Genomic DNA, 15,143 nt, shown 5'->3' with positions numbered 1-15,143 from the left:
AATTTGGGTTCCGAAGATGAACAAAGGTTTTACGGGTTTGGAACGACATGAGGGTGAGTGATTAATGACAGTATTTTATTTTTAGGTGAACTATCCCTTTCATTTATTAACACAATTAAAATAAAAGTTGATGCATCTAACATGACCCTTGTTGTCATAGGTGAGCGACCTTATAAGTGCCAAACCTGTCACCGCACCTTCACCCTGAAGCACAGTCTGGTGAGGCATCAACGCATCCACCAGAAACCCACAGATGAGGCAGAAATGAATGAAGAAATGGATGGAGCAAGAGATAACGGCGAAATGCTGGAGGGAAAAGAGGTTAGGTGTTCATCTGCAAGTCAAAGTGAAGCAACTTCTCCAATCCAGAGAGAGAATGAATGTGAGAAAGCAGGAGCATCCCAAGAAGAAGAGAGTGAAGGACATGTGGAGGAAATTCAGCATCCTGAAGATACATCCATGGAGATGAATTCTGCTGAAGAACCTTGCAAAGAACCTCAGCCGGATGGGGCTGAACAGGAGGACCATCAAACATTAGTTGCCTCAGTAGAGGCCCAATCAGGCTGTGATCCAGAACTTGCAAAAATCAGTGTCCATAGCTGTACAGCAGCTCAGGAAATGATGGAGACACCCGATCAGTGAAGAGAAAATTCACTGTTGATTTTGTGCCATAGTTTATCAAGCTTCCACAAACACTAGGAGTTGCAAAGCCTGGCTTCTGCCGATATTTGTCTTATACAGTGTGCATGACAGATGCAAACTGCAGAACAGTTTTTGAAGCACAGTGATTCTTCTCTTGATGCCTTAATGCTTTTTTCTAAAGATCTGGATCAACACATAACTGGACAGTAGCAATTTTAATCCTATTTATATGATTTTTAAAGAATCATATAAAGCCTTTATATCAATAAATTAGAAGCATTTGTATGATGAACAGAAGATTTATATATCAGCATTAAATTGTATTATTCTTAAGTCAGTTTCTGTATGTTTTTAGTATCTGTATGGAGTTGTTTGGTATCTTTCTTTTTTTTTTTCTTATGGAATTGAAGAGCTTAAGTGCCTGACTCATTTTCATTATCAAGATTGGCTGAATACATTTTGGATAAAATTGCTGTTTAGCTCTGTAATTTCGTCGGCCAATCAGTTTATCGGCAATATTTGCCCATTCTTTGTATATTACCCTCCATCTTTGAGCCTCATTGACAAATGTTGCAGAAGACATGAATAAGTGGCTGGGAAGCTTGAAACAGCGCCTTCTTGTGGCGCAGAGTGTGAAGTATTATATTATAAGGCCTGTGCATCTGAGAGAAGAGTGCTTCTGAGAGTCATGCAGTATGTCAGTGTGATTCAGAGTACATTTGATGTATCTTTAAAGTGTGATTTGTGTTTGCCTTTTTGGTTTTGTGTTTGTACTGGAAATCTCCTTAAGATCCATTTTGACTTCAACACACTAAAAATCAATCTTCCCTAAAACAAAACAAAACAAAAACTGTATAGTTACTTGAGTAACATTACTTGTTGTTGCAACAGAGTGACTTGAATAACCCCTGAAGCCCACACAAAACTTCATTTGAGATTCAATGAATTTGAGGTCCTCTCAGTGGCAAAATGTTTGTTAGTTTTCATTCATTTTGAAAGCTGTGAGTCTTTGGATTTAAGACCAGTTGAAACATTGTAAAAGAACTGGTCTTCATATTTGTTGAAACGCATTTTTCTTTCTTTTGTTTTTGTGTAATGATGTTTGTACTTGTAAATGTGTACAAGTGCTTGTGGGTGTGCACAGTCATATGGATAGAAAACACTGAACATTTTATGCAGGTATTTATTGATCAGTCTAAAGCGTGTGGTTGTAATTTTGAAAAGCCATGTAGAATCCAGTTTGTGCAGCGAGGAGAATCAAAAAGATGAATGTTGTTTGAGATTGTGAGGTTCTCTGCATTTTCAGATACTTTGTACATTCAGATGCTTTAGATAATTATATCTTTTGTGTGTCTTTTTGTTTGTCAGCTAATGAAACCTTCAACCAATTCAACTATCCATTCATTTGAGAGCATTGAACCATTGGGCTTGACATTATGATTATAAAATAATGATTTTTGCATGTTGATCTAATTTGAATTTCTCAGTTATTCTCTTTCTCAGGGGCTTTTCAAAATCTGTGTGTCTGTCTAGCGTATAAAATGCAAGCTCTTTTCACTACACTACATTTAAGAGCGTTTGACTGAATTTGGTCACAGTATGTTTAGGCCTAATTGTACCAAACCTTTTCTGCACAAATTCTGCAAATTATTGTAATTAATTCAGATATATAGTGACCATGTTTGTCAGATGGATTGCAAATACCTGTCAGATCAATTCAGATGTAGACAACTCGTTGATTTTGCTTTTTTCACCTTGTTTTTTTTCAACCCTGTAAAGCGAATAAATCATCCAATCAATAAATGTACACTAAGAAAGAGTGAGAAATTCAGTTCTATTTTTTTTTTAATAATATTAACATTAATATTATTATAGTATTGTTCATAATTCTAAATAAAAATGTTGTAATGTAGTATTAGCAACCATCCAGAACATTCTAGCAACCTCCCTGCCTACATACGTTTGATATCAATGATATATCTGTATGAAGTACAATAATTCATGAATGATTAGCCTGCTGAAAATGGGTGCTTAATTTAGCGTTTCGAGTTCTCTCTTGAGCCTTCTCAGCACCCTTACCCACATTGCCGGAAGTGAGAGTACGCCGGCGTGCGTGCTTTTGGTATGTAAGCGTGTTTTGACAGTGTTTGGTCAGTTTCTTTACATTATATATTTTGTTGAGCTATATTTTAAGTATTCGGGCGTTTTCTTTTATTGAAGTTAGAGCACCGCGATGTATCAGGTTGTACCAGGGCAGTTCGACGACGCGGACGAGACGAGGAGGTATGAAAGCTTCATTTAAATGGATAGAGGCAATATTAGTCAGTCATATTAACGTTACAGGGTTCAACGATCATGAAAAACAACAACACACTGGTACATTTACATTGGTTGTGATCATGATTTATATGACATTAATAATGAGTCATATACACACCAAATTGTGAACACACACGTATATATATATATGTGTGTGTGTGTGTGTGTGTGTGTGTGTGGTGTACCCTGTACCCTGTATGGTAACGTTAGTTGTATTTATTTAACATTGTGTTTATTATGATGGCAGAATGTGTTTCCTGTTTTCAGAGAGGCAAACTGGAATTATTGTGACTAATTACACCAGCAAAAAAATAAATACATTTACAGTTAATAAATGCTAAATGGGTTAAGTTTACAGAATGTGTGGTATTTCACAGTGAGCTTGAAATCAGTCACAACCGTGACAAGCTCCCCCTGGAGAACCAACTGCATGAAGTTACTTTACAAACCTTAGAAAAAGATAAGCAAGGTGAAAATGAGGAGGACTATGAAGACGAGGAAGAAGATGAAGATGATGATGATGATGAATGGGATTGGAATGAATCAGGAAGAGGAGACTTCACAAAGCGCTACACTGCAATGAGGGCTGGGAATAATCCACAGGTATTTGTAAAAGGACGACAACAAACCTGGGCCCGTATTCACAAAACATTTTATCTTACCACTAAGAGGTCTCCTAAATAGCAGTAAAAGTTTTTTAGCAAAGAGTTTTCGCTTAAAACCTATTCACAGAGCTGCTGAGACAAACTTTATTAAGGAATAGAGAGAAGTCTTAAAGGGATACTCCACCCAAAATGAAAATTGTCATTAATTACTTACCCCCATGTCGTTCCAAACCCGCAAAAGCTTAGTTCGTCTTCAGAACACAATTTAAGATATTTTGGATGAGAACCGGGAGGCTTGTGACTGTCCCATTGACTGCCAAGTAAATAACACCGTCAAGGCACAGAAAAGTATAAAAAACATCGTCAAAATAGTCCATCTGCCATCAGTGGATCAATCTGAATTTTATGAAGCGACAAGTTTCACAAGCTTCCCGGTTTTCATCCAAAATATCTTAAATTGTGTTCCGAGGACAAAAAAAGCATTTACGGGTTTGGAACGACATGGGGGTAAGTGATTAATGACCAAATTTTCATTTTGGGGTGGAGTATCCCTTTAAGCTAATTGTAAGGGGGCGGGGTTGCTGTGGATGATGTCAGCATGCTTACTAACTATGCACACAGTGATTGGCTGATAGGGCAGAGATTTATTCATAGAAATATTGTAGAGGGCAATAATATGTTGCCATATTCAAATAGGCTAAAGGTTAAAAAATAAAAATGCTAATTGCCACATTTAAATAAAGATTTTAAAATGCAGGCTAAGCGTCACTAATTAAACAAGTATATGTTCAGCTAATTGTCAGCCTTTTACATGTATGCTTCTCATAATTAGTGAATATGCATATAAACAGCCTTTTAATTAACAGAGTAGAATCATCGTGGCTGATAGTAAGACATGCGAACGTAAAAGAAAACCAAACTGGACACAAGCACAACTGTTACTCCTCGCCCAACTGGTTAATGAAAACAAGGATACAATCAAAGGAAAATTTAGAGTTGGGATAACCTCCAAAACCAAAGGTGATATCTTTATAAAAGCTCATTATTGTCAAATATTTCTAAAATGTTTACGTTCCGAGGCAGCTTGCCGGCAACAGCCATTTTTGGATAGTTTGTGGCTTGGTCTTTAGTGACTAGTCTCTTCGCTACTCCTAATGTTTCACAGATTTAGGAGCTAGTTTTAGTTCTAAAACGCTTTGTGAAGTACTTTTAGAGTATTTTAATACTTTTTAAAGATTTTCTCCTAAATCGGTGAGTTATGAGCTACTTTTAGCCTTAAGATGTTTTGTGAATACGGGCCTTGGTGTTTCTAGGAATTTGTGCAGGTTAAATGACAATATATATATATATATATATATATATATATATGTTTGTTTGTTTTTTTCCACCAGGCTAATCGTCAAAGTTCTAATAAAAATTCCTTAAAAATGTCCACTCCATCAGACAAGGTCCTGAGGAAATTTGAAAACAGAATTAACCTTGGTAAGCTTTTTATTACTTAATCAAAAATTCAATTGAGTTGTGAAATATGTGAAAAGCTGTATGTACTACAGATTTAGTCTATTTATCCACAGAAAAAAAAAAGTTGTACTTTTTCTGATTCAGGGATCTTTGTTTCACAGATAAACTGAGCTATGCTGATTCTGTGATCAATAAAGTCACTGTGATGCAAAAGCAGAGGGAAGCAGACACGTATGTAATCTTATTTTAGTATGATTTCTATAGTATTTGTTAGCAGTTTGAATTAGGTTTTATTTGTATATATTTATTTTCATTTTAGCTTTAGCAATTTTATTATGGGCTTTTGTGATTTTATTAGTATTTTTTTGTGTATATTTGTATTTGGCTTTTATTTTGAATTGTTTTAGTAATTACAAGAACATTTCAAATGCGTGCCCTGGCAACTCACTAAAATAAAAAAGTTTTTCTTCTAATATTTGTATTTTATTTCGGCTTTAATTGAATAAAAAGTATTGTTAATAGTTTTAGTTTTTAGTTACATGCAACAGACATGATTTTCATTCAGGTTTAAGTGTTTAATCTTAAAAAGCTCATACATTTTTGCAGGTTTCGAGTAAAGGACAAATCAGACCGAGCTACTGTTGAACAGGTGTGTTTGTTTAAGCTTTATTTGTGATGATTTCACTTTAGCTCCAGTGTTGTAATTGATGCATAACTCAGTGTGACATTTTAATGTGACTGTACAGGTTTTGGACCCCCGTACACGTATGATTCTGTTTAAAATGCTCAGCAGAGGCATCTTTTCAGAGATCAATGGCTGTATCAGCACAGGCAAAGAGGCAAGTTTGTTTTAATGTCATTTTAGTGTTATTGGTAGATTCATTAGTTTAAGTTCATTTATTCTTTTAGTTATTTCAAGTAGTGAAAAATGTTTTTAGTTAACTATTATAACCCTGGTTTGTTTGGATGAAATCAATAAAATTATCTCTTACTATATTTTTGGTACGCTTGGGATCTTTTACTTCTTTTGCTATTTAATGTTTTTTTATTTTTTTTTATTTCTCTCCTACATTTTGTACCGCAGGCAAATGTCTACCATGCAACTACTGCAAAAGGAGAAAGCAGAGCCATCAAAATATACAAAACATCAATTCTACTATTCAAAGACAGAGATAAATATGTCAGCGGGGAATTCAGGTGAGACAGATGTCTTTGTTCAGGCATTTAGTCCTATTTAGCCTTATTGATGTGAGCCATTAAACACCGATTTTCTATATTTGAATATAATTTAGGTTCCGCCATGGATATTGCAAGGGCAATCCTAGGAAAATGGTGCGCACTTGGGCTGAGAAGGAAATGAGAAACTTAATCAGGTTAGTATTATGACTTCTTTTTCTTTCATGAACATATTTTATGACTGTTTGTCTATAATGCGCATCCATTTATCTCAAGACTACAGACCGCACAGATTCCAAGTCCAGAGCCCATCATGTTGCGGAGTCATGTTCTCGTCATGAGCTTTATTGGTCGAGATGACATGTACGTGGGCATTTACCTTCACCATTTACAGATGCACACATACTTCTCAGCAACTGATCCAAACATAGCAATGTTTGAGTTTTCAGCAAATTCTTAAATGACACTGCAGGCTTTTTAAGTGATCTTGTTGGTGTATTCCTCAGGCCTGCCCCTCTGCTGAAAAACGCTGTCCTTTCTGAATCCAAAACGCGGGAACTCTACCTACAGATCATCCAGAACATGAGAATAATGTACAATGAAGCTCGTCTGGTCCACGCTGACCTTAGCGAGTTCAATATTCTGTAAGCTGATTTTATATTATGCGCACAGCATTTTTAAGCATCAGTTAATGTTTCCTTATGTTTAATTGTACTGTGATCAGTGGAAAGGGAAAGAAAAAGAAAAACATTAAGCATTGCTGTGTTCTGGTGTGCAGGTATCATAATGGAGATGCTTATATTATTGACGTCTCTCAGTCCGTTGAGCACGATCATCCTCATGCTTTAGAGTTTCTTCGCAAGGATTGCAGCAATGTCAATGGTAATTATACAGCCTTGAATAGTATAAGATGATATTAATGTTAGCCTCATTTTTTAAATTCTCTTTTGTTCTCTCAGACTTTTTCCAGAAACACAATGTGGCAGTTATGACTGTGCGTGAGCTGTTTGAGTTTATCACAGACCGCTCAATCACAAGTGACAACATTAATCAGTACCTGGACAAGGTCAGTGAGTTACATTGAAGCATTATCATTAATCCTAACGACATGCTGTTTCTTTTTCTTGTGGCTTTTTGTGCATTCAGATAAGCTTGATGTGATTGGTTACTAGAGCTGGGTAAAATATTGATTTCTCGATTTTAATTAAATTAATCTTAAATCCAAGAATCGATTACTCTTGCCTGTTTTCAGTTAATGAACGGAACGGTGTAGCGCTTCCCATCTAATAAATCGCAATAAGCTTTGTTACTTTTGATATGAAACAAAGTCTCAGATTTCAAGTTCTGTCCATTTTTATTACAATATTAAAACAATAAATGCCGTTTTGGCGCTGTTTAACTTGGACTGACAGGTCGCAGTAGCGCCTCAGTTCAAGAGAAGCGGCGGCGCGAAAAGCATGTGAACTGATCGTCTCCTTCGCTTTAATACCAGTTCCAGCACAAAATAAACATGAATGAACATCCGAAGGTATGTTTAAAGAAAGAGTACTACTTACCAAATTCCGTATCCTCTCTCATCTAATCGCTCAATCAGTGTTTCAACCGCGAAAACAGCTTGTACACAATTTAACATCACATTTACCTCAGAAAAAAAATAATGTGGTGACCATAAACTCGCTAGTCAGCTAGAAAAATGAACTATAGAGAGGAGAATTTTGCTAAATAAATGCACCTTATAACATATTCTTTCATTTTTACTGTTCTTCAGTGTTTAATGTTTGAACAAATTTAAATGTTTGTCAAAAAACGAATTGGAGTAGAAATATAATTATGTAATTGTAACTTCATTATTATAAAAACTTAACTGAGTGTAATTTAAGCGTTTGTATACAAATCAGTTAATTTTAACCTTCAATGTTATAGAAATGTAGTTACCACCTGACACATGAATTATAGTATAACTATATTTATGATGTACTATATCTTATATGTATTCAAAATAGTCAATACTGAATCAAATCAAGTTGAATCGCAAGCTTGTGAATCAGAATCCTATTGTGAAATTTATCAAAACCCAGCCCTATTGGGTACATACTGTACATATTGTTGTTTTTTTTGTTTTGTTTTTTGGGTTTGTTGTAGATTAACTAAATCTGTTTGTGGTTTACCTGCAGGCGATGGAGATAGCATCTGAAAGAACTGCAGAAGAAAGATCCAATCAGGACAAAGTTGATGAGGAGGTGAACTCATTTGTTAACATTGCTCAACATTTGAATGTTGAATTATTAAATAGTAATGTGCAGTCTTGAAAAAGTCATGGAAATGAGATGTAATGAAAATGTAAAATATCATCGAAATATCATCTTTCTGTGGTAAATATGAGGGTTTTTTCTTTTTGGTTTTCCAAAAGTCAAGAAAATAGTCAAATATTGCTCTTTGTGAGCACTTGTATAGAGTAAAGGTCAGTGTTGTTATAGTTAACTAAATCTAAAACTATTAATTTAATTAATTAAAATTAATTGAAATAATGCTGAAATAAAATATAACTTGAACTTGACAAATTTAAACAAGACAAACAAAAATTTGAAATGTTGGCAACAATCTTATAAACTAACCAAAGCTTAAGTTGAACTACTAAATTAAATGAATTAAAAAAATTAAAATAAAACTAATAAAAATGACAAACACAACAATTACTAAAACTAAAATGAAAGCAAAAAAATATAAAAATTAAGCTAATACAAATTATTAATAATAAATACTATAACAGTATATAAATAATACTAAAACTGGTAAATACTTGATAATTTTGTAATATCTCATACACATACATACATGCATACATACATACACCAGTCTGTCCATTGATGGTCATTGTGAAGACATTTGTTCACAAAATCTAATTTTTAACACTTCAAGGAATCATAGAAATAGAAATTCTTAGCTGTCTCTATAAAATGATTTAAAAACAAACAAAAAAAACATACAGTACAGCAGTCACGAAACCTGAAAGGTCATTGTTGTGGGAACCCTTCTAATGATTCACACGTGGATCTGTCTCAAAACAGGTGTTTAAGAGAGCCTACATTCCACGAACACTTAATGAAGTCACCCATTACGAGAGGGATGTGGACACAATGTTGAAGAAAAAGGAGGCGGCTTCTTCTGAAGATACAAACACAGACAATGTACGTCTCACCACCCTAAATGAAAAATAATGAACTAATGCTCTGAGAACTAGCAGTGGTTGAAATGATCCGTTTTCCATTACAGATCCTCTACCAGACAGTGACAGGCCTCAGGAAGGATCTTTCTGGTGTGCAAACGGTGAGGAGAATGCCGTTTTTGTTTTAAAGAAGACCATGTGGCGCATTAATGATTAAGCGTTAGTTTTAAGACACCTTATGTGGCCAAGACTTTGTTTTTGCTATTAATGCACCCACTAGGTCTCTTTGGAATTTTCTTTGCCTGCATGGCATGTGGGAGGATTAAGTCAGAGAATATAAACAGCCAACAGCCATTTGCCAAACTCAAGCGTAATGACAATGAGAAATCAGATGAAAAATGCTGTTGCTGAATTTATTTGACAGGTACCCTCGATACTGGAAGACTCCACAAAGAATGATAGTTCAAGCTCTGAGGGAGAGGAGGAGGAGGAGGATGACGATGATGAGAAGTCAGAAGGGGAAGACACAGAGGAGGGTGGCAGCCACACTGAGGAATCACAACTGGACAGAAAAGTACCTAATGGGAACAGAAAATGTTGCAATGGATGAATTGTGTTTATGGGTTGTGAGAATAAGGTTGTGTTTCTGTGTCTTTCAGGAAAGAAAGAAAATGGTTAAAGAAGCTCAGAGGGAGAAAAGAAAAAATAAAGTGCCAAAGCATATGAAAAAACGTAAGGAGAAAGTTTCCAAAATGAAGAAAGGAAAATGAATATGGTTGAGATGAAGGTGAACTGAGAAATGCTACTTGACTGATGGTACCAGTATTTAAGCTGGGAACTTTTGCTGACGAAATGTCAGTCCCTTAACAATTATAAACGCCTGATATCAGCATCATATTTTTGAAATGTTTATTAAAAGTATTCTTTTTTTTAATAAACTGTCAAACTTTATTTGATATACTGCTTGAATGGTGGGTAACATGTTTTAATTCAGACTGACAATTCAAATCAAATTTTGTTATAGTGGAACATTTAATTTACATTGTGCAGAACAGTTTACACAAATATTCATATTTTACGAGGCAACATGCTGTTAAAAATAATGCACTTTTTCATATTTAAGTGACAAAATCCTCTTTACAATCCTCTATACATCTTGTACATTTAACATTTATTTCAAAGTAAATGCCATGTTGGTACAAAACCGTTTATTACATGACATACACTACCTTTCCAAAGTTTGGGTTGCGAGATTTTTTTGTTTTGTTTTTTGGAAGAAGATTTAAAAAAATAAATACAGTTAAATTGAAATATTGTGAAAATGTAAACCATTTAATATAACTGTTTTCTATTTTAATATTTGTGACCCTGGACCACAAAACCAGTCTTAAGTCGCTGGGGTATATTTGTAGCAATAGCCAAAAATACATTGTATGGGTGGGACAAAATGATCCATTTTTATTTTATGCTAAAAATCATTAGGATATTAAGTAAAGATCATGTTCCATGAAGATATTTTGTAAATTTCTTACCGTAAATATATCAAAACTTAATTTTTGATTAGTAATATGCATTGCTAAGAACTTCATTTGGACAACTTTAAAAGCGATTTTATCAATATTTTGATTTTTTTTTGCACCCTCAGGTTCCAGATTTTCAAATCTTGTATCTCGGCCAAATATTGTCCGATCCTAACAAACCATACATCAATGGAAAGCTTATTTATTCAGCTGTATAAAAATTTTGAAAAATTGACACTTAAAACTGGTATTGTGGTCCAGGGTCACATTTTTAAATGTTACTTATTCCTGTGATGTAAAGCTCAGTGTCTTCAGTGTCACATGATCCTTCAGAAATCATTCTAATATGCTGATTTGAAACATTTATTTTTAATATCAATGCTGAAAACAGTTGTGCTACCAGTTGTGTTTTTATAGAAACTCTGATTTTTAGGAGTTTTTTGTTGAATAGAAATTTTAAAAGATCAAACTGATTTGAAATAGAAACAGCAATGTGAATGTATTTACTGTCACTTTTGATCAAATTAATTCACCCTTGCTGAATAAAAGTAGTCATTTAAAAAAAAAAAAAAAAATGAATGAATGAATAAATAAATCTTACATGTGCCAAACTTTTGAACAGTAGTGTACATTCACTTACACTGGACATTCAGAGTAACAAAATAAAAAATGTAACATTATAAACACTTACAAAGTGGGACAATTAGCACTATTAAAATAGAGCTGTTCCTGTGACCATTCAGATATGGTGTTTGATTTGAGGCTCCGTGAGACAACTAGCGAATGCCCTCTACATAGTTAGCAGGCAGCATACCCGACCTCCCCGTCCTCTGTACCGTTCCATACATCCAGCCTTCATCGATCGGCTGCACGTTCTGAATGATGTCACCGTCCCGGAACGACACTTCATCATAATCCTGCGCTGTGTAGTCATACAGGGCCCTGTACACAGTCTGGTGACCATGTGCATTACGAGTAAGTATTTTATGGTACTGAATAAATTTTAATCAAAAAGAGTGTATATGCTACATAATATTGTAGAAAAATCAGGACTCACCATGCTCATGTGCTGTGACCTCAGCTGCACTGACCTCAGTGAATGCATGCTTGTCTGATGCATGTAGCTGTGCCCATGGCTGTGGCCACTGGGATAGTATGCACCAGGGAGAACAGGTGCTAAAACAACAATTACAGTTGTAAGTTTGATATTTTGATATAGGTAATATACTGATTTAGCTTTTTTAGGGTTTACTACCAGGTGTGAGCATCTCACATTAGAGAACTTACCCACAATGACGCCAGGTCTTCGATCCATCTCCATGATGTACTGATGAACCCCCTTGTGTGTGCTGTTCCCCACCGTCTCATGGTTAGGTGTCATCTGAGCCCGTACCAGGTACGGCCCGTGCATTCCTGGAGTGACCCCATGCAAACCTGACACCTCAAAATCCTTATGATACTTTGCCTGCAAGAATGGAGATGTCAGCTTTTCATCCAAGTGTGATGTATACACAACCACTCAGAAGTTTAGGGTCAGTAAGAATAATACTTTTATCCAGCAAGGATGCATTGAATCGAGTCTTAAAAATGCTGTTCTTTTGAACTTTTATTCATTAAATAATGCAAAAAAATGCATCAGTTTCCACAAAAACTGGTTTCACCACTGATAATAAGAAAAATGTATTGCGCAGCAAATCAGCATATTAGAATGATTTCTGAAGGATCATGGGACACTGAAGACTGGAGTAATGATGCTGAAAATCATCCTTTGCATCACAGGAATATATTACATATTTATTTAAAATAGAAAACATTTTAAACTGTAATAATATTTCACAATATTACTCCTTTTTCCCACTGTATTTTTTTCCTTCAAAAAAAAAAAAATCTTACTGACCCCAAACTTTTGGACAGTATATATGTTTGATAAATAAATGCTTGCATATATAGTACACTAATTAATCAAATTGACATATTTGCTTTTTTCCATTTGGCTACATGAGTTTTTCTGCATTTCCAAGCATACATTACTGATCTGATCCTGGGCCTTCCTCAGTCTCTGTAGCTCTGGAGTATCCAAGACAAATTTGAGGCCCCGACCCTTACTCTGTTCAAAATCCTTCCTGTACTTGACCTGTAGAACAAGAAAAGCAGGACGTTTTTATGGTTGTTCTGCGTTCCTGTTTGGTTGCGAGGGAGTTCTGTATAGTTGTTTCTTGTCCAGATTTGAGCTTATCATTTTTTTTCCTTCAAATCCCTAACACAAAGTATGAGCAATATTAAATGCAGCAGACTAATTTTGTGTAATGCAAATACATTAAATACATTTTCACAGCGTGCTGACCTATCTTTCAGTAAAACATACATTTTCTGTCATAATGCCAGGATTAGGCCGCAGTATGGACTTGGCAGCATCTTTGGGCTGCCAGGTGGAGAAGCTGAGAGGATCGGCCAGGGCACCACGGAGTAGACAGCTGCCTTGCTTTTCTCCATGCTGACCTCAAAGTATCACACCCAGTCCCTCCCTGGCAGCCGAAACACTCACGCGGCTGTAAACGATTGTCTCATCCTTTTGAATTGTCTCTACCAATAGCAACAAATAACATTATCCTACCCTAGATATGCCCCCTTTAGATTTATATTTATATTTTTATCATGTGTAATAATGTGATTACAGCGTACTGCACATTATACAGTGAACAAGTGATCTTACCTGACTTTGGAGCTCACTTTGCTGTCTCAGTCGTAGGTTCTCAGGGGTGTCTGTCACAATTGTAAATGTCTGTTTTGGATAATGCCTTTTTGGAGAAAGAAAGCGAGTCATTTTGGGCTTTTGGACCATATTCATGTTCTATCAAATAAGTAGAATTCAGGTTAATAGTAAACATTTACTTTATGTATTTTCAACACTTCCCATTTAAAAACAAATTACCAGTGTATATGAACATGTAAGTAATTAATAAACTAATATTTTGAGGCAATTACATACGCGTTGCAGTAGGGCTTCTTCTCATATCCCTTATAGTTGTTCATGTTGAGAGTCATTTTACACACCTCACAGTGGAAGCATCCTTTGTGCCAATACTGCAAAATGTAGAGAGATGGAAACTGCACATAAAGCTCAATCCATGAAAGATATTTATGAAAGAACGTTATACAGAAGCATTTATATATGTTTAGTTCTAAGCATCGGAAGGAAGAGAACATACCTTGTCCAGACAGTTCACTTTCTCTGTTGCGTAGACAATTTTCCCACAGCGCGCGCAATGAGGATTCATTTTTTAGCTGCTGCGATGGTCCGGGAAAATAGCATAACTTCTCCAGTCACTCCGATAATCGACTAACTTGTAAAATATCTCAGATATCTCAGACTTGCTGCAGCATGCGGTGAGTTTATGTCGTAGTGCTTTAAATATCGTGGCTCGCGAGTGTTTATCAGCGTGCTGCTGGTCTCGCAGTGAGGGAACCGGAGCAAAGATGCGTGAGATTTCACCAAACATCACCCACTGAGACTGTTGGAGGAGCAATCAAACACGGACCGCGGGGATTTGGCTTTTCTGTACATGCTCAAAGAGCCAAAAAGAGCAAAACTAAATAAAGAGTCAGGCTTTGTAAGGTGTGATGCGATTTATTTCGTCTTTATGGTGTTTTGTTACAGGTGTGAGAAAATGGTTTGCATGATGTTTGTAATGGAAGGCTTCTTGGAGATGTTGTTTGTTGTTTAGTTTCTCTCATCACACATCAAACCTGGACTAAAGAGACATAGATAATAACATCGGCAACATTTCTTAATTTGTAGGATGAGTAGCGGTCAGTCGTTAAGAATAATGGCATTATAATGCCTAAAGAGGGCAGTAAAACACCGAAAGATGAGAGAATGTTAGAAATAATGTTTTTTTACCTACTGAATGTAAATGGCTGGTGATTACGACAGGGGACGGTATTAATATCTAGCAAGTATTAAAGACATGTTATAAGAGGTAGGGTGAATTCGGGTAATCTGGGACATTTTTTGCAATTTTGACTTCTGCGATTTATTTCGATATCTATCTAACACATTAGACTTTTCTGAAATCCCTAAGATGTTTTCTAACCACACCAGAAGAAATAATGTAGATATTGTGCCCAGAGGAGACATGCAACACCTATTAAGTGTTTTTGTGCCCCCCCAAAAAAAATCTGCCTGAATTTGATAATCTGGGACAGGTCACTTTATAATCTGGGACATATGTATTAGGCCCAGGCCCGGCTCCA

At 35.6% G+C, this 15,143-nt stretch overlaps 3 protein-coding genes across 6 annotated transcripts in view; 2 read left to right on the top strand and 1 right to left on the bottom strand.

Moving 5' to 3' along the window:
* Positions 1-2,461, top strand: part of rreb1b (ras responsive element binding protein 1b) — a 34,044-nt gene extending 31,583 nt beyond the window's left edge. The window contains exon 13 of the mRNA XM_058745379.1: positions 161-2,461. Within this exon, the coding sequence (XP_058601362.1) occupies positions 161-642 (482 nt within the window). The 3' untranslated portion in view covers positions 643-2,461. The remainder of the gene's footprint in view (positions 1-160) is intronic.
* A 210-nt stretch (positions 2,462-2,671) lies between these two features.
* riok1 (RIO kinase 1 (yeast)) lies at positions 2,672-10,320 on the top strand. Of its 2 annotated transcripts, XM_058745389.1 has the most exons (18): positions 2,672-2,764; positions 2,863-2,925; positions 3,339-3,564; positions 4,958-5,048; positions 5,189-5,258; positions 5,634-5,676; positions 5,774-5,866; positions 6,112-6,224; positions 6,320-6,400; positions 6,480-6,566; positions 6,710-6,847; positions 6,982-7,085; positions 7,163-7,269; positions 8,378-8,443; positions 9,272-9,391; positions 9,477-9,530; positions 9,794-9,943; positions 10,029-10,320. In XM_058745389.1, exons 2-18 carry the CDS (start codon positions 2,876-2,878, stop codon positions 10,137-10,139), a joined length of 1,704 nt encoding a protein of 567 aa, XP_058601372.1. In that variant the 5' UTR covers positions 2,672-2,764; positions 2,863-2,875; the 3' UTR covers positions 10,140-10,320. The 2 variants fall into 2 exon arrangements, with proteins under 2 accessions (XP_058601372.1, XP_058601377.1); XM_058745394.1 differs by lacking the exon at positions 2,672-2,764 and having other exon boundaries at positions 2,773-2,925.
* On the bottom strand, positions 9,815-14,409 carry nebl (nebulette). Of its 3 annotated transcripts, none has more exons than XR_009266153.1 (7): positions 14,099-14,409; positions 13,879-13,973; positions 13,603-13,687; positions 12,916-13,023; positions 11,947-12,354; positions 11,581-11,842; positions 9,815-9,947 (listed from the first exon to the last, which is right to left on the bottom strand). XR_009266153.1 is itself a non-coding variant. In XM_058745421.1 (7 exons), exons 1-7 carry the CDS (start codon positions 14,165-14,167, stop codon positions 11,666-11,668), a joined length of 831 nt encoding a protein of 276 aa, XP_058601404.1. In that variant the 5' UTR covers positions 14,168-14,401; the 3' UTR covers positions 11,375-11,665. The 3 variants fall into 3 exon arrangements, 2 of the variants coding, with proteins under 2 accessions (XP_058601404.1, XP_058601390.1); XM_058745421.1 differs by lacking the exon at positions 9,815-9,947 and having other exon boundaries at positions 11,375-11,842; positions 11,947-12,065; positions 12,177-12,354; positions 14,099-14,401; XM_058745407.1 differs by lacking the exon at positions 9,815-9,947 and having other exon boundaries at positions 11,375-11,842.
* Between the last annotated feature and the right edge of the window lie 734 nt (positions 14,410-15,143).

Source organism: Onychostoma macrolepis, chromosome 02, assembly GCF_012432095.1.
Source record: "Onychostoma macrolepis isolate SWU-2019 chromosome 02, ASM1243209v1, whole genome shotgun sequence".
NCBI lineage: Eukaryota > Metazoa > Chordata > Actinopteri > Cypriniformes > Cyprinidae > Onychostoma > Onychostoma macrolepis.
This window is presented reverse-complemented; position numbering and strand designations above follow the sequence as displayed.

What these genes read in the sequence shown, in the direction of transcription:
- nebl (XM_058745407.1), bottom strand. Translation starts at nt 14,167, where the DNA reads ATGAATCCTCATTGCGCGCGCTGTGGGAAAATTGTCTACGCAACAGAG. An exon ending in AAGTGAACTGTCTGGACAAG is followed by an intron (nt 13,974 to 14,098) that starts GTATGTTCTCTT and finishes TACATTTTGCAG; the next exon opens with TATTGGCACAAAGGATGCTT. An exon ending in AAGAAGCCCTACTGCAACGC is followed by an intron (nt 13,688 to 13,878) that starts GTATGTAATTGC and finishes TTCTCCAAAAAG; the next exon opens with GCATTATCCAAAACAGACAT.
- riok1 (XM_058745389.1), top strand. Translation starts at nt 2,876, where the DNA reads ATGTATCAGGTTGTACCAGGGCAGTTCGACGACGCGGACGAGACGAGG. An exon ending in AAGCAGAGGGAAGCAGACAC is followed by an intron (nt 5,259 to 5,633) that starts GTATGTAATCTT and finishes ACATTTTTGCAG; the next exon opens with GTTTCGAGTAAAGGACAAAT. An exon ending in AAGATACAAACACAGACAAT is followed by an intron (nt 9,392 to 9,476) that starts GTACGTCTCACC and finishes TTTCCATTACAG; the next exon opens with ATCCTCTACCAGACAGTGAC.